We start from the raw sequence: 24,106 nt of genomic DNA, 5'->3' as shown, positions 1-24,106 counted from the left end.
CAATTTTGCTAAACATCAGAGAATCCATACTGGAGAGAAACCTTATGAATGTAATCAGTGTGGAAAGGCTTTCACAAAGAGCTCCAGTCTTGCTATACATCAAATAATCCACACTGGAGAGAAACCCTATCGATGCAGTCTGTGTGGAAAGGCTTTTGCAAAGAACTCCAGTCTTGCTGCACATCAAAAAATCCACTCTGGACAGAAACCTTAGGAATACAATTAATGTGGTAATGTCTTCAGGCAACAATCATCTCATTTCCCATTTGAGAATTTATATTGAATAGAAATCTTATCACTGTCATGAATGAGGAACGGCATTCAAATGGTATTCAGAGCTTGTTCAACATTAAATTCATTGTGATGAACAGCTATGCGTGGATTCTGTGTGGGAAGGCTTTCAGCCGGAGAACATCTCTATTTATATCATAGGATTGTGAAGAGAAGCCTTAATGTGCTGAGGGGAACGTGCTTTTCTCTGGAAGAGCGTGATCAGATAGACAACAGTATTCACAATGGAATGACAGCGTATAAAAGCATTGGTTATGGAAAGGACTTCACCTAGAGGTCATACTTGAGTGTACTTTGGACGCGTCATGCTAGACATAAAACTTATGGATCTAATTAATAAGGGAAGGCCTCTTGCTGCGGAACAGATTTAATTAGACTTCTCAACAGAAGAGACATCATTAAACATAACAAATTTCGTACTGTGCGCAGAACTCTAAAAACGCAATGAATTTTTCTCTGAAATCCTAATATTTGTCATCCCTCCTCAATATTTCCTGGCATTTATATACTATAACTTCTTTAGCCATTACCCAATTAATTGGTATTTACTTTGTTTCCTGTTGTTTGCTGGCATGAAAAGTCCTTGTATATATGTTTTAGTGACTATTGGGCATTTCTTTCTTTCGTGCTTTCTTTAAGCAATGAGGTGGCCCAGTGCATGAAGTGCTGTGCTTCAGCCCACAAGACCTGAATTCCATTTTGGTCCCGGGCACTTATAGTGGTATGTCCTTGTGCAAGTCAAGTAACCTTTTCCTGCCTGAGTTTCCCCATCTGTAGAATAGGGTTAATAAGAGCATTTGCCTCCCAGGGTTGAGGTAAAGATTAAGTGAGGCACTATTTCTAAATGTTTTGCAAGTATTAAATCACTATGGAAATACCATTTTTATGGTTATCATTCCTTAGATTATAAGTCTCACAGTAAAGTCAGTTGGCTAAAACATATGGACAGTTTAGTTGCTTCTCTTTTCATTCAGATTGACATTCAGAGCAAAGTCGAAGAAGGCGTTAATTGTAATGGATGGAGCATTTGGTTTAGAACTTGGGAAAATGGGTTCAGATCCTGACTCCCATGCTTCCTAGCTCTCTAACTGTGGGCAAGGAACAAGCAATCTCTCTGTCTCACTTTGCTCATCTCTAAAATGAGGACGTTGAACTCAGCGGCTTTCATGGTCCCTTACAAATCTAAATATGTCAAAGTACACATGAATATGTGTCCCTTTCCCACAACCTCTTCCAGTATTCCAGGAAGGAGATCTGGCAGAATCAAATCTGAAACTATACCAGATCATCAAGAATGTTTTGTCCTACTTAACAATAGGGATCTTGAGAAACTGAAGAGATCAGGTGTGTAACGTACAAAAGAAAATGAGTAGAGTTACCTTGTGTTCATTCAATCCAAAGACCTCCACTGTGGGGCCAGGGTTTACTAACCACTGCAACATGCTGGAAACACTGGAAAGTAATCTGGCAGAAAATAAATATGGGCCAGCATGTCACACTAGACCACGCTTAGCTCCAAATGAACGCCCAGCTTAGATATAAAAAGTCCCCTCAAACAAAGTGGAAGAACCATGGAGAAGCTACAGTTGTGGATAGTAGAAGAGTTCCTCTCCAAACAAGGGACAGAGAGGATGACCGAAAATAAAATGGGCAGTTTTCATCATGTTAAAAAAATGCATCAAAAATTTAAAGAGAAGCAAGTAACCGTGAAACAGATTTGTAGCAAGTTTCCTTCTTCAAGGCTACATTTCCAAGGTATATAAGGAACAGGTATTGATTATATGCAGGCATATAAAGAACGGATATAATAAACATCGGTTGGTTGTTGTCCTTTATTCTCAAAAAGGACCAAACTGACACCATAATGTTGGAATCAAGTCCCAGGGTGCCTGACCGTGGCTGATCAGAGCAGCGCGAGCTCGGAACGCTCTAGCACGGGTCAGGCACGAGTAGTCCATGTGAACATTGGGGTAGAGATATCTTTACATTTGTGACTCTCACTCTTTTTTTGGACTGCTTCCATTCCGCTTTGCTCCTGGAGCACACACCTTCTGTGATGTGGGCACACTTTGCTGGCCTGGCCTCTGCCAGTGCCTCTCATGTCACACAGTCGATTCCGTAGCTCTTCGTAATAAATTTATGCTCCAAAGCTATGAATAGACATTTTTCAAAGGAGGAAATGCAAATTATTAACCACTGTAAGGAAAAAAAAATTATTCTCTATATGTAATCACTAATCCAAATCACTAATCAGTAGAAAGATTTAGGGGCAGCTACGTGATTCATTGGATAGAGCACTGGCCTTAGAGTCAGGAGGACCTGAGTTCAAATCTGGCCTCAGATACTTAGTAGCTGTGTGACCCTGGCCAGGGATAGGGAACCTGCGGGCATTGAGGCCACATGTGGCTTTCTAGGTCCTTGGATGCGGCCTTTTCATTGAGTCAAAGTTTTACAGAACAATCCTTTTATTAAGGGGATTTGTTCTGTGAAGTTTGGATTCAGTCAAAGGGCCACACTTGAGGTCCTACAGGGCTACATGCAGATTCCCCAACTTGGTCCTGGGCAAATCACTTAACCCCAATTGCCTCAAAAAAAAAGAAAAGATTTTCAGATTATTAAAGGTGACTAGAAAGTGAGCATCAGAAATATTGTGTTTTCCTCAATTTGTGTATTTGTTACAAGAGGTTTTTGTTTTGGCAGATCAGTGGGGGAGAAAACAAATATAATTTTAAAAAAAGTAGGAAAAACGCTCCAAATCAGTAATTTGATAAATGCAAATTAAATCACCTGTCAGGTTCCACGTCACCTATGTGCAGCTAACTAAGATGACAAGGGAAAAAAAAATTAGAAATGTTGGAAGGGCTGTGGGAAAATAAACACATTAATTAATTTACCCTTAGTAAAGCTATGAAATCCTCCTCCCCCCCATCATGAGGTTGGGTATGCTCTTTGGCTTATTGATACCACTAGATGGCGTATTCCCTTAAAGAAAGGAAGAGGACTGAAACAAAAAGATAAACACCAGCTCCTTGTGTGATGGCAAAGAACAGGGAAGTAAGACGTGACGTCCTCTAATAGGGCAACAGCTGAACAAATTTTGGCACGTGAATGTTATGGAGCAATAATATGCCATAAAGCACAGGCAATATCTGTGGCAGCTGGGAAGGTTGGTATGGATTAAGGCAGACTATCAGGAGTAATTGATAACAATAATAGCAATTCTGAAGGCCAGCAACTTGGCAGGATGTCACTCCTCTCGTTATTGTATACTGGACCGGGGATTTATCGGGTTGTGTGTAACCTGCCTCCTCGCCGGGAGGGGATTGATACAAGATGTAGAATAAAAAGTTTAAAGAATAAAATATTTTGTGAAATGGACAGTGTACGATTTCATTAGAAATATTTTAATTGTTGATTTTTTTTGGTTTTTTGGTTTTGGGTAGGAGAGGATGGCAGTGTGAGGGAGGCTAGGAATAAGATTGCCCTTCCTCCACCTTCCACACACCAAAATAACAAAGAAGGAAATTGATGGATTATAGTAATACACACAGTAAAACAGAAGGAAGGCCGGTAGCAATGAGAACAGAGTTGAAAGTGCCGTGTTGAACTTTTTATTACTCAAAAAGAAAGTCAAGCTATGCATATTAGAACTTGTTTCATGTACAGTCCTCTTTTTTTTTTTCCTTTCTATGTTATGGTGTGTATAAGGTGTTTGCTTTATTTCACGTTTGTGAATTTCAGAATTTTTAAAAAATCAGATATTGATGGTTTCCTTTTTCATTCTTACCAATTTTGAAAGCATGACACAAAATGGCAAAATTATTTTCATATGGCTTTTTTTTTTTAATCAATGCTTTGAAACGTGTCATTTATGATTAACAAGACTTTGGAAAACTTCCAGCACTTATCCATCACCAGTGGCTCCTGGTACACTTGAGTATCAGTTCTTTCCATATCTTGAATATAAATGACTAATTGTTCATTTTTTCATGTAATATTTTATGTATTATCCACTCTATAATTTCTTTGCTAATTTGACCTTTATTTATTTTATTCAAGCGTTTAGATTTTATATAGTTAGAATTATCTATTTTTTAAAAAATCTGTATCTTAGATCAGGAACTCTTCTAGCCAGTTGTTAAAAGTATCTGAATGTTTTCTTCTTTTAAAAGAAGATTTTTTTCGTCAGGAAAAATTCCATGTGCCCCTCCTACCCACAACTCCCATTACAAATCTGTATAATCAAGAATAACATTCCTGCATTTTCCTCTCCCCCCCAAATATATCTATCTATCTATATCTATCTATATATCTATATATATCTGTAAAATTTCTGTGTGGTGTTGAGAAATATGTATATTCTTGAGCAATTCCCATTTAGAAGGTGCCCTAAGTCTTTTTGCTCTAGCCTCGCTGGCATATTGTTCAGGTCTAGTTTTCTTTTGCTTATCTTTCAGTGACACTTCTCTGAATTGAGATGGGGACATTGAAATAGTGTCAGTTTGCTACTAAGTCTTCTTATAGCACGGTTAATCTTTCCATTATAAAATCAAATGTTAAAAGACATTTTAATAGTGCTATCGGTCACCATCTGTGGTGACTTTCAGTATGATATTGTTTTCTGGCTTATCTCTTTCCATGTTTTTAATGATTGTTTCTGTTTAGTCTGGTAGCATGATTGTAACTCCTGATTTTTTGGATTCACCTAACTAGCAGTACATTTCTGTCTCTTCTGCTCCCTAGACCATTATTTTTATTCTGTGCATTTAAAAAAAAAATGTTTCATGTAGCAACAGACTATAGGGTTTTTCTATTTAATTTATCAATGTTTTTTCATTTTACTTTCATTTAAAGTTATGAGTTAGATTTTTAATCTTCCTCCCATTTCCACGTTAAACCTTTCCATAGATTCAGATTTTTGCTTATTTGTTCCTTTTTATTGTCTATTCTTATATAGGTATTTCTTCCTCTTTTGTTCTCAGTTAATTGTCAGGTAGAATCTCTCCTTCAAATTATTTTATTTGTTTTTAAAATTATTTTCATTTTCTGTCCTTTTTCCTTGAAAGAATTCCCCCCTATTTCTCTTCTTTATTTATTTTTCTGACTATTCTACCCTTTTGTTTTTTGATTCATGACACATTGAGTTGGTCCCCTTCCTTATTTTTTTTTCCTTATGGTACTAATAATTTTGAGGTATTTATTTTGGCTTTCCTCTTCTAAAGAGATTCTGCTCTTGCCTTGGAGATATTTTCTTTGGCCCCCCCTTTTTTTTTCAATTATGTCTCACTCTTAGAAATAAGAATTCTTGTGTGTGTGTGTGTGTGTGTGTGTGTGTGTGTGTGTGTGTGGCATTCAGGGTTAAGTGACTTGCCCAGAGTCACTCAGCTAGTAAGTGTTATGTGTTTGAGGCTAGATTTGAACTCAGGTCCTCCTGACTCCAGGGCCGGCCGTCTAGCTGCCCTCGGAAATAAGAATTCTTGATGAGAAGACACTCCCCAATTGTAGATTCTTCCTGCGGCTTGATTATTTAGTTCATCATTGACTTTCCCTCCTCATGGTCGTCTTTCCCATTTGCCTTGACATCTCCACCCTGGCTCCGTGCCTTTCCTCTCTGTTGGGTGTCAGTTGTTCTCAGAAGCAATTTCCCTTCCTTTCTCAGAAGATTTCCCTTCCCCTTAGATGAGGTGGGTGACCGGTCGGTTTAAGCAGTAAATCCTGTTGTCAGTTCTCAATCTCCCCTGGAAGATATCGCTTGGCCCATAGGTGCATGTATCATTGGCACCCCCTCCAAACATTGGAACAAGATTTCCCCTTTTCTTTCTCCCGTTTTCAGTCCCTGCCCTTTTCCTCTTAAGCCATTCTGCTCTAGGCTCTCTTAATCCTGGGAGACGGCAGGCGTAAGTTTCCTTTCATCATCAGCCTTTGACTTGATTAAGGTACGCTACACACTCTTGAGTTTCCTGTCCTCCTCTCATTCTGTGATTTAGTCCCACAGAAACATCAGCTCGTCTGGAGGATGGCGTGAGGTTTAGTTAGTGATCTTTCAGGCCTGTTTTTCCCACTATCACTTCTTTTTGACTTTTGCTTTCACCGTTATCTCCGTATGTACAGTTCTGCAGTCTTGCTCAGTCGTGTCCAACTCTTCATGACTCCATTTGGGGTTTTCCTGGTGGAGATTCTGGACTTCTCCAGCTCATTTATAGATGAGGAAATGGAGGCAAACAGAGGGGAGTGACTTGCTCCGGGGTCACACAGCTAGTTAAGCGTCTGCTCATAGATTTGAACGCAGGCCTTCCTGACTCCAGGCCTGGCACTCTATGCACTATGGTGCCACCTAGTTGCCCTCTACTCATTACTTTCTTGTTACTTTGTTGTTCTTCGTTGCTTTGTGTGGCGTAACACTGTTGCCTCAGTGGTTTGAGAAGCAAATAATTTTTCCCAGTCTGGTTTTCTTTTTAGAAATGTTTCCGAATGCCCCCTTCTTATTGAATGTCCGTCTTTTTTATTTGTAATTAGGCTCACATTTATAGGGTAGGTGATCTTGGGGTTCATCGGGAGCTTTCTCTTTCTTTTTTAATATTTAGATTTTGTTTATTCTTTTGATGTGCCATTGAGTAAAGGGAAAAAAATACTTCAGGGTATAAATCACTTGCACTTTAGTATTTTAAGGGGCCCTGGTCTCGTTGGTATGGGTATACCCTATTCTGCCAGTGCATTTTGCCACCCCTTTTCATCCTGTGAATTTTTTGTCCAAGTCTTTGGATAAATCCTCCACAGAGAATCTACCCAGTTTGAAGGAGACATCTTGTAATAGTTCATGGATTTTAGTGAACTGAGTCTATTCCCTACTGCATACGTGGCCTGCCTCCCTATCCAGTCATCCACGTCCTTAATGATTCCTATATTAAAGAGTGTCAGGATGGAAATTTGTCGATAAAACTTTATCTTGCTGCTTAAAATGAAGCTGTCTCTGTGCAGAGTAGAATATAGTTACATTCCTAAGAATAAAAGAAAGAGTCCTTCAGGTGTCTTGAACTGCTGTCCGTCTATTCTAATTTACATGTCTTTGACATTCTTAAGTGGTTTTTTGTTTTAGTCTGAAGTAGATTATTTCTTTTTATTTTTAGTTTTAACTTACTATGGACTCCAGAAATTTACCATATATTCAAAGTAATGTTTTCCCTAGTCTTATTTGTTAAAATAATGCTTTGAAAATTCCTGGCAAATAATTCCAGAAATATAAAAAATTTTACATCCATACACACGTGCATGTGTGTGGGAAGTTGAAGAGATTGTAATTCTCTGAGGACGTGAGCTTTTTTTTTAAACTTAATAAATTACTGTCATACAGGTTCAGGCAACAGGAAAGGTATGCTTTGAGCCTCTGTTGGCTTTGTGCCAGACTTGCTATGAACAGCTGGAAGTGATATACTCCAGACAATTAAAATATCAAGTGACAGATATGGAGGAATGATGATGTTTATTCCAGGTGGAGACAATGTTGAGTAGTAACTCTCTTCATCTTTTATTCCTTCTTTTTCATACCCAAACTTTTGTTGACTTGAAGGATTTTGACTCTGGAAGTTGGTTTTATGTATTAAAAGAAAACTGATTTCTAATAGGAGGTTTATTAAAAGTTTTGTGGATTGTGCATGTTTTAAGTTTAAAGCCTAAAATTTGAGACCAAGAGGTTGTACCCATTCTTTGTATTTTGTACTTTTGCTGTTTTTCATGATTCTTTTGCTTTAGTCTGTTGTTAGTTAAACTCTATGGAAAGTTTTTAGTCCTTTTCAGGTTTTCTCCATCAGTAGAAAATCTTTGTGACTTAGTTGCATTGGATTATTTTTACGAAATATGGCACATTTTGGCCTTTTTGGCATCATCAGTGCCTCCTGAATCTTCAGATTTGAAAGCTGTGGATCACCATGTTAACAGGTTATTTTCAACCTTTCCCCCTTAGAGCCGTGTTGGCTTCTTGCTTCTTTTTCTTCTTCTGTCAGCTTCATCCTTGCATCGTATTAATCAGATGGGGATCCTCTACCCTGTTGTTTTGAAAACCATCCAACATTGGCGTAATTTATTTGTGAGACCAGAATTCCTTGTACGCACAAAATCGATGAAGCCAGCTTGGAGCTTGGGTTGTTCACCTTCTTGTCTGTCCATCATAGAGACTGGCTGTCGTGGCAGTACTGTTCTCTCTAGGTCCCCTCGTTCCCCAAGTTCATTTGCAGCTATGAAGGCTACCTGGCTTTGAATTTTTCAAGGCATCGGGTTAGCAGAGAGGTTGTGCCCTGTCATCATCATTGCTATGATCTTTTTTGGTTGGGCCAGTGGACGTAGGCTGAATGACTTCCTCTTCAGTTTCCATTTTTTTTCCACAAAAGTGTCAATAATCTTCTGAAACGTGTTTTTTTTTTTTTTTAATGTAAAACCAGGTCAGTTGCTATTATTGCCACTTCAGATAAATAAGTAACAGTCTCAAATGGGTGCTTATTTAGATTGTGGAAGATATTTAAACTCTCATCATGTAGCACAGTTATTGAACTCCTGGTGGTATCTCTCTAAAATGGAAGGTGAGGGAGATGCCTATTGCATCTGATATAAGTTGTTGGTACCTCTGTGATCAGTATTATGGCAGAAAGCAGCCACAGTCCTAGCAAAGGCTTCCAGGTCAGTAAAATAATTCTTCAGTCGTCCTGTCATTAGCAAGGTAAATGTTGTCTGACCCAGGTTGAATATATGGGGCCAGGTGTGATAGATGATAGATCAGTAACCTTTTCTTACTGTGTCCATCCAGCTATAGGGTCATGGAGCCCTGGTCATTGGCCATCCCATCCAGTTATAAGGTGGAGAGTGGGTTTTCCATTACAAATGCCTGAAACTGCTTCTTTTTTCTTTAGAACACATTATTTAATTCCTTCATGTGGTTTCTGTTGGGTGCAACATAAGTGTGTGTTATTTGAGTTTCTTTTCCTTTATATTTAATGATATTTTTTCTGATCACTTGCAGAATTTGTTTCTTGTCATTTGAATTGTTATATTAAACCAATGTGTGTTTTGAGATTTATAGTCTATGCATTTTTCCCTAAGAATTTCGAGATCTGAATTCTCTTCCTCCCTGCCATCTTGCCCCCACCCATTGATAAGGCAAGAAATGTGATATCAGTTATAAATGTGAAATCGTGTGATCCTCTGTATCTCTTGTTTGGTCATAAATCCTTCTGTTACCCATAAATCTGATAGGCAAAAGTTTCCACGCTCTTCTGAGTTGCTAATGACACTACCATTTGTGTCTAAATCACGTACCCCTTTTGACTTGATCTTGGTATATGGTTTGAAATATACCAAGTTTCTGCCAAACTGATTTCCAGTTTTTCCAGTAATTTTTTTTTTCAGATACTGAGTTCTTGTCCCAAAAGCTTTTTGGATCTTTGGGTCTGTCAAACACTAGATGACTGTGGCCATTTCTGCCTGTGTATTGTGTCCCTAATTCCTCTGATCCACCATTGTATTTCTTTTTAGTCAGTACCAGATTGTGTTGGTGATTATTGCTTTGCAATATAGTTTGAAATCTAGTACTGCTCAACCACCTTTCTTCACATTTTTTCATTGATTCCCTTGATATTCTCGACTTTTTGTTCTTCTAGATGAATTTTGTTATTTTTCGAGCTTGACAAAATAATTTTTTGGTAGTTTGACTGGTATGGAATCGCTGATTCCTTATTGTGATCTCCTTGCTAGTATTTTTTAAATTTTATTTTATTCTGAACTTAAGAAATAAAACAAGCATTTCCATAACATAGTAGAATAGAAAAAAAATATTTTTTTAATTGAATACTCAATTCATTGATCTGCTTTTTGTCTATTTTATTGATATAAGCACAGAGATACACCATTTCCCCTAAATACTGCCTTTGGCTGCATCCTGCAGATTTTAGTATGTTGTCCTATTGTCTTTGTCTTTAATGAAATTATTGATTGTGCTTTATCATGTTCTTTCAGTTTTCTCTTCCTCAAAGACTTCCTGTCTACAAGATCAATATGTTCTACTTATGTGTAGATTGGACTTGCCTTTACTGCTGTTATTTCTTGCCTCTCTTCTCCAGATGGGCATTCACATCTGTGGATTTGCATTTCCAGTGAGTGATCGCTGGTTTTTTAGTGAGACTTGCCACAGTGGATTTTTTTCCCGATTTTGTCAGTTATTTCTGCTGTGTAATCCATAAATTTGCTCTCATGATTCTTATTAACTTTTAAACCATTCAGGAACATCCTGCTGCTGATCTATCCTTTCTTCAGAATTCATGAGACTCATCGGGTGTTGATTCCGTTCCCTTAGTCTTGCAATATTAAGAGATGCCTGAACTCTTTCCCCTTTTCTAGAGGTTGTTTTTGTTTGTTATTAAACTTTTCCCGTTGCTTTATTTTCTTATGCTCCAGATCTTTAATTGAGTTTTCCTCTTGCACAGACCTTTGCTGACTGCAGTCTTTGTACTTGATTTTCCCCTCTTGCTCCCTTTCTGGTTCCCGCCCCTGTGACGGCAGTGTGCCTGGGCACTGGATTTCAAAGCTGTCTCCTCTTGCTGCCCATCTGGTGATTCACAGTCTATCGGCTTAGATCCCTGCCCCGGAGTAGCGTCTGGGAGTACAGACCCGGCTGCCGCTGGACGCTGGGCTTCTTCCCCCAGCCACGCTCTTGTCCTGTTCTGCTTCTTTCTGTTTCTCCGTTTTCCAGTTGGGATGCATTGCTTCAGAGACCATTACTGCCCGTCAGGGATTCTGACTGCTCTTATAGCCTGAACACGTTTCTGCAGTGTGGGTTTCTGGGGCGCTAGGAAGATGTGGCTGAGGGCGGTATATAGATAGAACTAAATTCTGTTGCACGGGCATGGGTCAACTTAGGCATGCTTGTTTGTGTAGTAAGGGCTGTGAAACAGCTTGTTGAGGGAGATAAGGGTTAAAAATTAATCTTCTCCACTGTTAGTTCAAGTTTTTATGTACTTTGGTTTCAAGGGATCCTAGCCCATGGAGACAGCTGAATTTTCTCTGTCTCTGTCAACTAATTCATATTGTGGAGAGGGTTAAAGGTTGTGGGGTCAGAGAAGATTCCTCATCCTCCGTCTGATGGGTCCCGTGAGATGAGAGTTGCTTCTCGACTTGTGGATTGACTTGGTTGGTTTAAGGGCAGCTTTGGGAGGAGAGGAGCAGCCAGCCTGACCCCCCTGTCCTGCATTCAAAGGAATCCTCATTTGAAAGGCGCTAGATCCAAGAACGTGAGGTTTTCTGATCACGTCTTTGTATTGCAGACTTTGTTCTGCTGGGTCATCTCCCGGGTCAGCCGTCCTCACAACGGGAGGCAGACCTGAGATTGACGAAATGGAGAGGATAAAACCACAAAAGAATTTGAGGAAAGGATTGAAAGTCCACTTACGAGCTGTGTGACCCTGGGCAAGTCACTTAACCCCACTGCCTAGCTAAAGCAAAAACAAAAACAAACAATCTAGGATAGGTTTGGAAGCAGTCATTGTCTTCCTTCTTCACACAGCGCAGCAGAAACACAGAGGCACATGAGGCTGGGTTCCTCTTCCTCCTCCTCCTCAAGTTTGGGGTGTGGATCCCCAATATCCACTAAGGTACTTGTGTCGTATCTACCTCCCAGTGCTGTCTGTCTGAGCAGAATGGTGCTGTAGAATGTCAAAAGAATTTAACGAGTGGGTCACCTGTAAATTTAGTTACACAATCTCAACTGGGCTGTCACTGAAACAAGGCGAGTAATTATACTGCCACTGTCCCACATTCCACAATATCTACTCCAAAACTTCCATTGCCCCTAGAATTACATAGCACATAGTCTTCTCACTTTCTCAATTGAGCAACTTCTCTCAGTCTTCAGAAAATTGAAACCATTGACCAAGGGCTCCCTCTTCTCTTTCCGTCCTCATCTCATATCACTCAGAAGCCTTCTGCAAACATCTCCTCCTTTAGCCCTGTCTCAGGAAGAAGCAGCTCTCCCCCCTTGCCAAGGCAGACCTCTCTATATGTGCAAATAATCCCATTCCGTCCTGTCTTCTCCAGCAAATTCCGACATCTTTTGTCACTAATCTTTAGTCTCTGCCATGTGCCGGCTCCTTCTTAGTATGTAGCCTTATGTTCCATAATCGGTTGGTTCTTGTATTTCATTCCCGAAGAGGCCCAGAATGACATCACTCTATGGGAGTCGAGGAACAGTGTGTCTGACTGTGGCTGATTAGACCAGTAGGAGCTTAGAATGCTCTGCCACAGGTCGGGCAAACAGTACACGTGAACGTTGGGAGTGGACGTGTCTCTAAATTTGCTCATCACGCTTCTTTTAAGCTACGGCAATTCTGCTTCGTTCATAAAGCCTCGTGCCTTTTTTGAGGCAGACACGCCATGCTGGACGGCCCCGTGCCAGCGTCTCCCATGTAACACAATCAGTTCCAGAGTTCCTAAGAGAGACCTTGAGAATGTCCTTGCATCGCTCTTTCTGACCTCCACGTGAGAGCTTGCCCTGGGTGAGTTCTCTGTAAAGTAGTCTTTTAGGCAAATGTATGCTTGACATTCAGACAGAATGGCCAGCCCGTCAGAGTTAGGCCCTCTCAAGCAGGGTTGGAAGGCTTGGCAGTTTAGTTAGAGAAAGGACCTCGGTGTCTGGCTCTTGTCCTGCCGGGGGCTCTTCAGAATCTTCCCAAGACAGTTCAGAGGTGATTCAGTTTCCTGGTGTGGTGGTGGTTTCACAGGCCTTCAGCAATGAGGTCAGCACAGCGGCTTTGCCGGGCTTCACTTCGGCAGGCAGCCTGATCCCTCTTCTCTCCCACACTGTCCTTCGGGGCCTCTCACGCTGATGGAGCTCTTGTGGTGTATGCATCGCCCTCGTCATCTCTGTGTGTTTAATCTGGAAAATATGCTGCCAGAGTAAGTGAGCTTATCCACAACATTGAGTACTTCTTCATTTGCTGGGACTGATGGTTCTCCACCTGGAGGGTGCGGTGTTGATTGGTGAAGAACCCGTTTTCTTGGTGTCGATTGTTAGGCCAAAATTAGCCCAAGTAGCAGAGAATTGTTCTGTTGCATCAGAGCCTTAGAGGCTACGTTGAGTGCACAGTCATCTGCAAACAGAAAGACACGCACCAATTCTCCCTCTGCTTTAGTCTTGGCTTGTAGCCTTTCCAAGTTAAACAAATTACCATCCAGGTGGTAGCTGAACTTGATGCCGTATTCACCCTTGTTGAAGGCACTGGACAGCATTACAGAAAACACCATGCACAAAAGCTTGGGAGCAAGCACACAGCCCTGTTTCACTCCACTGTTGACTGGGAAAGCGTGAGAGCGTTGTCCGTTATCCAGAACCTGGGCGAGCGTGCCATGATGAAACTAATGTACAATGCTGATGAACTTCTTCGGGCACCCAAGTTTTGACATAACTTTCCACAAGCCCTCATGGCTGACAGTATCAGAGGCCTTTGTTAGATGAATGAACGTTATGTACAAACCTCTGTTCTATTCCTGGCGTTTCTTCTAGAGTTGTTGAGCAGCAAACACTGTACCAACCATTCCTCAGTCCTTTCTGATGACACCCTGGCTCTCAGGTAGATGACCATCATCCAGGTGAAGGATCAGTTTATTAAGGAGGACTCTGGCAGGAATTTTGCCAGCAGTGACTAAGAGAGAGACCCCCCCTGTGATTGTCACAGGGCAACATATTTCCCTTTCCTTTATAGAAATGGACAGTGGAGGCATCCTTGAACTCCCGGAGGATAACTTCCTCTTGCCATATAACCCAGAAAATGTCAGTCAGCTTTTGTATGAGCAATGGGCCCCCTACCTTGCAAATCTCAGCTGCAGTAGAATCAGCACCAGGGGCTTTGCCACAGGAGAGGAGCCTAATGGCATTCAAAACCTCTTCATTAGTTAGAAGTTTGGCTAGAGAGGGATTGACTTCAACCCGAGCTATAGGGTTACTGGCTTATCATTGATTGATGATGGTCTGTTGAGAACACTGTGGAAGTGTTCAGTCCATCTCTCCAGGGGCTTGTCCTTATCAATGTGGCTCCATTAGCTTTGGATTGTTACTATTAGTGTAAAACTGAATTTCATCTGCCTTCTTACTGAGCCAGGAATCCTGCATCTCTCTAAGCTTTGCTTGCACTTTACTTTTGATGGAGTTAAATGCTGCCTTCTTAGAGATGGGTGAACTGTCCTGCTGGAAAACTCTGTGGAGTTCTCATTTTTTCATTTAGCAGCTTCGGAATTTCCGCATCATTTTAGACAAATCAGTCTTGGTGTTTGTGAGTGTTCTGACCCAGATGAGCAAATGCAGTGTTATACACCAAACCTCTGAAAGCTGCCCACTCCTTTTCTGCTCCACTTTTGGCAACCATGTGTTGGCTCAGCTTGTCCTCTAAGTTAGCACAGAACTGTCACCCTCAGAAAAGTGCTTTAATCTGTTGACGTTAAGTCTTCTGGTAGTTGTCTTACTGTGGGGCCACTGCTTTTGTTGAATCTGAATGTTCAGCTAGGAGAGGATAAGTCTGTGGTCAGTCCAGCACTCTGCACCACACATCGCCTTCATCACTCTCACATCCCATCTGTCTCTTCTCCTTACAGTGACAGTCTATTAAATGCCAGTGTTTATTGTGAAGGAGTATCCATGAAATTTCATTCCATTTAGGTAAATGGAAGGCAGTGCTGGTTAGAGAAAGTCATCAGATGCACAAGTCTTCAGTGGTAAATGACCGTTGTTGCCGCTGTTTAGGACTCCTCACAGTGTGTGTCAGCAGGCATGTGTGACTTGGAGATCATGAGCAGTTACAATGTCTGTTCTCTGTTTTGATGTAGGCAGAACATAGTCAGGGCATTCCTATAGTTAACCTGGCTCAGTAGCACTCTCCCAACTTTCGTAGTGTGTCTTTTCTACCAACATCCCAGAAATCAGGCAAATCGAAGTCAGGGCTTTCTGGGTCCCAGAAATAGGCTCAAGTCTAAAGCCTTCCCACTTTGATTCCATTTACAAGACTCTTTTGCAGTAACACTTGTCTGATGGTGGAAACCAAAATAAAAGCTGGCCATGTTGGTTATAATCTTTTCCAAATCCATTAAACTTGTTGGGAATACTCTCCTGTATAAATTATCTGATGTTTAGTAAAATTTGTGCTCTAGGTAAAGGCCTACCAATGTTCATTCCCTTTGATGTTTAATTGATATATTTGTCTTTACACCAGCACCATATTAGAGGAAAAACAAACCCTCTTTCTCCTTCCAGATTTAATTCTCTCTTGTTACAAAGAAAAATACCTGGTAAGGGAGTCTAATCCCATGGGATCATTGGCTAGTGGAGATAACCTTCCTTTCTGGTAGTGAGTCCCCAGGGACTCTTGGTGAAGAGGGAGACATCTTTCATTATCTGATCCCAGAGATTTCTACTGTTTGTTTTTTTTTTTTTTAATAGCTACTGAGAGGTCTCTTTCCTTTCATCTTTCCACTTACATTATTGTAGTCATTGTGTATTTATGACACATATTGTATGTGGTTCTTGTGGTTCTACTCATTTCTCTCTGTGTCAGTTCATACAAGCTGAAGAGGCACAAACTAGATAAGAAAAAACAGAACATTTGAACATAGTGACCCAGCGTTGGATAAACTCAAGAACGTAAATGGGCAAGGGAAGGAGGCCCCTTTTTGACAAGCACTGGGGAGAAAGCTGGAAAGCAGTTTGGAAGAAATCGGGTTCAGTCTCTCAGTTCCTCTTCCTACTACATTGAACTCAAAATGGAGACCAGACCTGACTGTAAAAGTCACCAATTAAAACATTTAAGAAGGAAGATGGCTGAGGAGCTGGAAAAGAACTGTGAGCTTGGCACTCCCACACCTCTTACAAACAGATGGAGAATAAGCCCAGCCTGAATCACGAGCAGGAAATCCAAGAAACCACAGTGGGGCATTGTTCCAGACCAGGTCATTGTAGGGAGACAGAGAAGAGAAGGAGAGAGAAAGAAGAGAAGAGAGGGAGGGAGGGAGAGAGGGAGGGAGAGAGAGAGATGATGGAGAAAGAGAGGAGGGAGGGAGGGAGAGAGAGATGATGGAGAAAGAGAGAAAGGAGAAGAGAAGGAGGGAGGGAGAGAGATGATGGAGAAAGGAGGGAGGGAGAGATAGGGATATGATGGAGAAAGAGAAAGAAGAGAAGGAGGGAGAGATAGAGATATGATGGAGAAAGAAAGAAGAGAAGGGAGGAAGGGAGAGAGATGATGGAGAAAGAGGAGGGAAAGATGATGGAGAAAGAGAAGAGAAGGAGGGAGGGAGAGAAATGATGGAGAAAGAGAGAAGAGAAGGAGGGAGGGAGAGAGATGATGGAGAAAGAAGAGAAGGAGGGAGGGAGAGAGATGATGGAGAAAGAAGAGAAGGAGGGAGGGAGAGATGGTGGAGAAAGAGAAGAGGGAGGGAGAGATAGAGATATGATGGAGAAAGAAAGAAGAGGAGGAGGGAGAGAGAGGAGAGGAGCGGGGGAGGGGAGTGTGTGGCCTCTGGGAAGGGGCGTAGTCAGGAAGGACATTGCTGAGCATTCCAGTTCAAGGAGAGGCTGTTCAGCAGGCTGCCAGGAGGTCCCCGCTCCAGCACAGAAGGGGCTCAGCTAGTGTTGGTGGCAGGGAAAGTGGTAAGGGGCAGCTGGTCCTTAGCACCCAGTTTGGGGCTGTGCATCCAGGGAAGCCTGAGGAGGGGAGCCGCTCTAGAGGTGGCAGGTCGTGAGGGGCAGGTGCCAGGCACTAGGGTGGGGATTAGAAATTGGCCATTTTCTTTTCTGAGGTCTTCTCTGTCCCTTGTTTGGTGATGAACTCTTCCACTCTTCAGAAATGTTTCTTTTTCATGGTTCTTTAATTTACTTGAGGGGACCTTTCATATCTAAGTTGAATTCATTATATTCATAAGGTTTCTTTCAAATGGGAATTTTCTGATGGCTAATGATCTTAGCATTCTGGCTGAAGGCCTTTCTTCCTTTATTACACATAAGAAACTTTTTGCCAGTGTAACTTTCCTGACATCTAATGAGGTCTGCACTCAAGCTGAAGGCCTTTTCCCATTGACTACCCTGATATGTTTGCATTTTAGGAGGCTTCTTATGAGACTGAATAAGCTCTACCCATTCAGTGAATTCATTGAACTGAAAACAGTGTTTCCTTGGGGTCTTTGCCTTCCGGGCATTTAGGATCAAATATTGTATCAAGGTCTTTCCAACTTCGTCCAATTCACTGGGATTCTTGGGATGTTTATCCACCTTGATATCAGAGTCACAGATTTCTCTGAAATTGAAGTCACAGGGACCATTATGTTTTCAGACCATCATCCTTCTGGCAGTTCCCAGTGTATGGGCATCATCTTTGTTTCCAGTTCTTTGCAACAACAAAAAACAGCAGCTGTAATTTTGTGTCTTTTTTCTCTTTATGTAATTCCTTTAGCTTATAGGTCTGGTGGTTCTCATGGGGTCAAAGGGCAGAGAGTGGAGGGAGTTTAGGGGATGGCTTCAAAAGGTATCGCAAAATGTCTTCCTTTCATTTTAATGCTGTGTGAATCTTTGCATCAAAGGCATTTCTTACACGCAGCTTGTGTGGTTCTGCTTTCTACTACATTCTGCTACCCCCTCTTCTGTTTTTACAGGTGAATTTATCCCATGCGTGTTTTATTGTGAGAATTATTGTGGTTTTCTTTATATCCTCTGGTCTTTCCTCTTTGCCCCTGCCTCAGTTCTTAGAAACGAAAAGGAGGTGGGGGAAGGGAATGGGATCCACACCGGTAATTGATCATTGAAATGGCCTGGTCCCCACTCCTCTCTCATCCTGTCTTCCACCCATCCCCATCCCAGGTGACTGGTTGTAACACTGTCTTAAAAGTGTCTTATCCATTTATCCCCTCTCTTTGAAGCACCCTCTATGGCACAAAGTTATTTTCTGCCATGAGGCAGCCGGATGGCACAATGGATAGAGCACTATGCCTGGAGTCAGGAAGACTTGAGTTCAAATCCAGACTCAGATGCTTTCTACCTGTGGAACACTGAGCAAGTCACAGTACCTCTGTTTGCCTCAGTTTCCTCATCTGTAACATGAGGATAATAATAGCACCTACCTCCCAGGGTTTTGTGGGGATCAAATGAGATAATATTTGTAAATTGCTTGGAACATAGTAGGCCCTGTATGAATGTTAGCTATTATTATTGTTGTGATTTTAACTATTTCTTCACCACCTCTAGTCTCCTTAAGCTACTATTCTCCTCTCTAGTTTCATTCACTTATTTCTCTCTTGAACTTGATGTATTTCCACAGCAGAACACTCTCTTGCCTGGCTCAGCTAAGAGTGAAGCTCAGCATCTGTAGCTTTTTCTTGAACCATCTCCATGTTCATAGACTAGGTGGTGAGCCCTGGATGGCAGAGGCTCTTTTGCTTTCCTTTGTATCTCAGGGCTTGGCACAGTGCCTGGAACATAGCAGGTGCTTGGTTGATGACTGACTGATTGGGCCCGGGGCTGATACCAGGGCCCAAACACTACCTCATTCCCTGGATTCTGGTCTCTCTCCTGGTTTTCAAATGCAGGTTCTGGCTTCGGTCTCGTTTTTGTTTCTTTCTTATACCTTATCAATGACAATCTTTGTCCAGTTCCAACCCCGATGAAACTTGGCCAGACTAAACACTAGAGATCACAAAGGCTTCTAGACTTCCAGAGGGCCTGGTCCTGTGGGGTGCCCAGGAGTGTCTCCCTCCCAACCCCCTAACTCTAGGGTGGTCACCTACAGGAAGCTGGCCAACGATTTTCTGAGAACGAAGATGAAGATTGAGCCAGAGAGATCAGGAGAGGGACCTTGGGCTGATGACTGGGGCTCAGCTCAGCTCTGGACTGCTACTTCCAGCGAGGGTGGCGGACTTCCTTCCTTCCCACACGGGGCTGAATGGACACGGGGAAAATCCTGAAGCTGGGCTGTCAGCATTCAGTACAGGTTTAGGGTACACGATCTCATCTGGGTCCTCATTGTAAGAACAAAATCTCCTTGATCCCCTACCCCCTCAGCTGATCACTCAACCTCATATTTTAGTAAAAAAACTGGACACTTACCAGGAGTTCCCTTATCTGCACATCTTACGTAAAGCGGAAGCCTTCTTTCCTCCTTTGCCCTGGTCGCGCATGAAAAGGTGGGCTTTCCAGTTGCCAAGGCAAACCCCTTGACAGGCGCAAACGATCCCAGTCTTCTCCCCCAGGTTTTGCTTCTTGGGTCATCCCCATTTTTCTCTAATTTTCAATCTTTCCCTGTTTACTGGCTCCTTTATTACCACCACAAATGAAACACTGTGTCCGCAATCCTGAAAAAAGCCTCCTGTGGTCCGTTCATCCCCATTAGATACTGTCCTTGTCTTTCCTTCCATTCATGGCCAAAGACCTAGAGAGGGTCGTCCGTAAAGGGTGTTTCTAACTCCTTTGCTCTTTCTTTCTTCAAAACTCTTTGCCCTCCAGATCCCAACTTCATTGTTCAGCTGAAACTGCTTTCTGCCACGTTACCAGTGATCTGACTGTTAGATTGAGCCTTCATCCCTCTTGACATCTCTGCAGCCTTTGACATGGTCAATCACACCCTGTTCGTTGATCCTCTCTTCTGTCTGGATTTTGGTGACAATACTGTCTTCTGGTTCCTTTCCCAAGATGTCCAAAGCTGAACTCATTATCTTTCCCCAGCCTTCTTGTATTGTTACTTTCCTGTCACTATCCAGGGCACCAGTCTCCCCATTCTCCAGGCTCGCAACCTAGAACTGACCTACTCCTCATCACCTCTCCCACCCCACATCCCCAATTCAACCTTATGGGAAATCCTGTTGATTCTGCCTTTGTAACATCTCTCCTATACATCCCTTTGTCTCCCAGCTTTGCCGCTTTCTTGGTTCAGGCCCCAGTCACCTCACACCTGGGGTATTAATGCAAGTCTTCTGGTTGACCTCATTCTCCCCCCTCCACTCAATCTACCGCCCAGCTGTCAAATTCATCTTCCTAAAATGCATTTCTCTTCATGTCACTGTCTACTTGATAAACTCCGTGGGCAAACCATCACCAGGACCCAATATAAAATCCTGTGCTTGGCTCTTAAAGCCCCCCATCATCTGCCTCTCTCCTGCCCCCCCAGTCTTCTTTCACCTCACTCCCCCTCCACATGTGTGATAATCAATGGTACAGGCCTCCTCTTTGTTCCCTGACCAGGACACTCCCCCTCTTGATGCCATGTTTTCTCTGGCTGCTCCTCATGCGCACTCTGGCTTCCCTGAAGTCCCACCTAAAAGGGGCAGCTAGATGGCGCAGTGGATAGAGCACTGGCCCTGAAGTCAGGAGGACCTGAGTTCAAATCCAGCCTCAGACCAAACAGTTGACACTTACTAGCTGTGTGACCCTGGGCAAGTCACTTAACACCAATTGCCTTAAAAAAAAAAAATGAAGTCCCACCTAAACCCCCTCATTCTCCAATGTCCTCTTCAGTCCTCCTCGTCCTTAGTGCTTTCTCTCTCTTGAATAGCTCCAATTTGTCCTGGATGTCGTGAGTTTGTACATAGTTGTTTGTATGTTGTGTTCCCCACAGACTGTGAATTCCTTGAGACCAGGGCTTGTCCCCTGCCTTTCTTTGTATCCCTGGTGCCCAGCACATGTTCTGGAATACAGTAGGCGCTTAATAAATGCTTGTTGACTTGAAGAAAATCTCGCAAAGTGTTCCTGTTGGACAGCCTCAGCCCTTTTGGGATGATTTCAGGAGAGCTCCTGCCCCAAAGTTCCAAACAATGACTCCTTATAGGATCATAGACTTATCACTGGAAGGGAACTGAAAGCCATGGAGTCCAAACGCCTCATTTTACAGATGGGGAAACTGAGGCTCCGAGGTTCAGTGAACTGCCCAGGATCATGTTGCTTACAAGTATCTAAAAAGGAATTGTGGGCCAGTTCTTCCCGGCTCCAAGGCTGGCACTCTCTTCAGCACAACACATAGATGCATCATGATAACAGCCCTCCTGCATCTGCTTTGGGCTCCAGAACCCATGGTGCCTCCCCTTCTTGAACTTGTGAAGTCAGATCTTCTCTGGCAATTGGAGTGGAGGCCCTCGGCATGGGGAATACAGAAAGGAGGATGGAGAGAAATTTATAATTTAGGGAAAGGGGCCAGGTAAGCAAGGACCACCGGATGGTTCCCAGGACTCTCCATGGTTTCCATGGTATTGATGGTTGGGATCTTTGGAGGGGGGATTGTGGGATCATGCAACCAGCTGGGAATCAGAAAATGTCATTTTTGTTCACCCCTTTCACAGAAGGATGGGCACATTCCACATTTCCATTATTTAGAAATTAGAGGCAGCTGGTAGTGCAGTGGTAAGAGCCCTGGGACGAGTCAGGATGGCTTCATTCCAAATCCAGCCTCAGACACTTAGTAGCTGTGTGTCCCTGGGCAAATTACATCACTTTTGTGTGCCTCAGTTTCCTCAGCTATAAGATAGGGATAATGATAGTACAAGGCTCACAGATGTTGTGAGGATCAAGTGAGAAATTACTGAGCACAGTGCCTGACACACAGTAGGTTTATACAAATGCTTATTGCCTTCCCTTCTTTTCCCACCACCCGTGCTGGAATTAGAGGGAACAGTGAAGATAGAATAAGGATAATCTTGCTGTACTAGTGAGAAGATTAAGTTCATTCAGTATCATTTATTTATTGATCCCATCTACAATTCATTGATTTTTGTCTTGTAATTGCTTAAGTCATGGTTCTTTCTCTCTGAACTTAGTTCAGCATTCAGCAGGTCTGTAATGGGTTAACTTTAAACATCCAGCTCTCCAGCTCATCACGGATCCATTCTTGCCTCCAGGAATTTAGCTGTCCTTGAGAGACGTCTGTGAATACCTGGCTTTGGGGCCTAATCTCTTTAGGGCACCAAGCCCTCCTTCCGGGATGTCCAGAGTTTGTTATCTCTAAGACCTTGTACGTAGGTGTCTAAGACAAGGAGCACTGCTTAGTCACAGGGAAGAAGGAGTGGCTTATGGCCAGCCCTTCATTCCCAGACTTCCAACCTGTCACACTGGTCCCTGTGCCTCAGCTCTGGACCCAGTCACGTTGGCCTCACTCCCATGGTGCCATCTCCCTGTTCTGCTCTTTGTCCTGTATTCCCCAAAACCTATAAAAGGGGAGCTGACTGTCTTCTTGGGATCTTTGGCCAGAGGCAGAGCCTTTTATTGGCAGGCAGCGTGCCCCTGCTAAGAAAGGTCATCTTGCTCAGAGAATTGCCTCAGTTCACCTTATTGTTGAATTTCACACCCAACACGAGGCAGGATTAGGAGCACGGAGCTACCTATTGATGCTTATTAACACAAAGACCTTTCTAAAGTCTAGACCCATCCCAAAGAGGAAGGAGTGCCTTGGCAGGTAGGGGGTTACTTCACTGCCCGTCTTCAAAGAAAAGCTGCATGAGCGGTTTTCAGAGATTTTGTAGACAGAAATCAGCTCCAGTTAGAGGTTAGACTAGATATAACCTCTAAGATTAGCTTTAAGTCTGAGAGTCTCTAATACTGGATTGATTTTTGACCTGAAGCTGCATAAAATAAAAAGGAGACAACTTCAGGAGCAGGAGGGAAAGTCTGAGCTTCCCATCACGTAATTCAAAGACCTTTCATAGGAAAACCAGGGAGCAGGAGGACCCTGTGGAGAGACCAGCACTTTTGCCTTGTGAATCACTGGTAAAGGCTCAGACCCTGCACGCTAGGGAGGGAATGAAGACATGGCTTTGATGGCAGATTCAGTGTTACCAGAGGACATGGTCCTTACCCAGGGTCAGCAGGTTCTGGGCGTTCTCCAGCATGACCTCCTTGTACAGCTCTTTCTGAGAATGGTCCAGGAGGCCCCACTCCTCCTGGGTGACGTCCACAGCCGCATCCTTGAATGTCACCAGCTCCTAAACCATCAAAAGTCACATGATGTAGAGCTGACAGAGACCAGAATTCCTGTAGTCCAACCCTCATCAGTTTAGGAACCTGAAGCACAGAAGGGAGGTGCCCAGAACTCATAACTAAAAACTTTATGAGGGTCCGAGCCAACATGTGAAAGCGTCATCATTAAGAAAAGCATTTTGTATTTGAAGTGAGAATCATGTTGGATTAATAAAAGCTGGAGAAATGTCTTACTATGGAATGTTTCTCCGTGTGGAATCCGGGAGAAGGTATGTGCTCTGTCACAGAGGTGGGAGAGTCTGTGGAGGGCAAAGAGAGACGGTGATGTAAAGCTCCTCCTCATCAGAAGTGTCGTAAGGGAATTCACAGAGATGTTGTGAGAAGCTGGCAAAGATTTCCTGAAAGGCTGAAATAAAGGCTTGTCTAAATGAGGGCATGAAGAGCATCCTGAAGAGACAGGGCTCACAGTCCGGGCTGAGCTGAGGTGGGACTGCTTGCAGCCAAGAGAACAAGGGCTGCCGTTTTACTGAAGGCATGAGGTGACACTGGGTGTGATGGGTCATAGCCCAAAGAGCTTCTGTCTTTGCTGTGTGATTGCTTTCCCTCATCAGTGGCACCCATTCCTTAATTCTCACGTTTGGTTATATAGAAATGAGGAGCTGTGATGGGGATGTGTGTCATCTATTGACTGGGGCTGGAGATGGAGGCGGTTTGCAAGAATGACATTGATGGAATGATTATGAGGAATAAATAATCTAAATAGGCCTCTGGAATGTTGGGGACCAAGATTCAAGAGAATGAATTACGAGGCAGACTGATGGCCGCTTCCGTAAATCCTTTGATGCTTGG

General features: G+C 42.8%; 1 protein-coding gene and 1 pseudogene across 6 annotated transcripts in view; one reads left to right on the top strand and one right to left on the bottom strand.

The window, feature by feature from the left end:
- LOC114041528 overlaps nt 1-24,106 on the top strand; it is a 66,699-nt pseudogene that overhangs the window by 14,406 nt on the left and 28,187 nt on the right.
- The window catches only part of LOC114041538 (zinc finger protein 69 homolog), a 37,907-nt gene continuing 14,084 nt past the window's right edge, over nt 284-24,106 (bottom strand). For 4 of the 6 annotated variants that reach the window (XM_027860028.1, XM_027860029.1, XM_027860031.1 and 1 more), the window contains 2 exons: nt 23,136-23,262; nt 21,942-22,307 (listed from right to left, as the gene is read on the bottom strand). In XM_027860028.1, coding sequence (XP_027715829.1) covers nt 22,240-22,307; nt 23,136-23,262 — 195 coding nt within the window. In that variant the 3' untranslated portion in view covers nt 21,942-22,239. Of the gene's footprint in view, nt 2,442-21,941; nt 22,308-23,135; nt 23,263-23,491; nt 23,557-24,106 lie in introns of those variants that run through there. The other 2 variants (XM_027860026.1, XM_027860025.1) reach the window with 2 other exon arrangements.

The sequence above is a fragment of the Vombatus ursinus genome, unplaced genomic scaffold (assembly GCF_900497805.2).
Source record: "Vombatus ursinus unplaced genomic scaffold, bare-nosed wombat genome assembly UNPS02014175.1, whole genome shotgun sequence".
NCBI classification, from domain to species: Eukaryota; Metazoa; Chordata; class Mammalia; order Diprotodontia; family Vombatidae; genus Vombatus; species Vombatus ursinus.
This window is presented reverse-complemented; position numbering and strand designations above follow the sequence as displayed.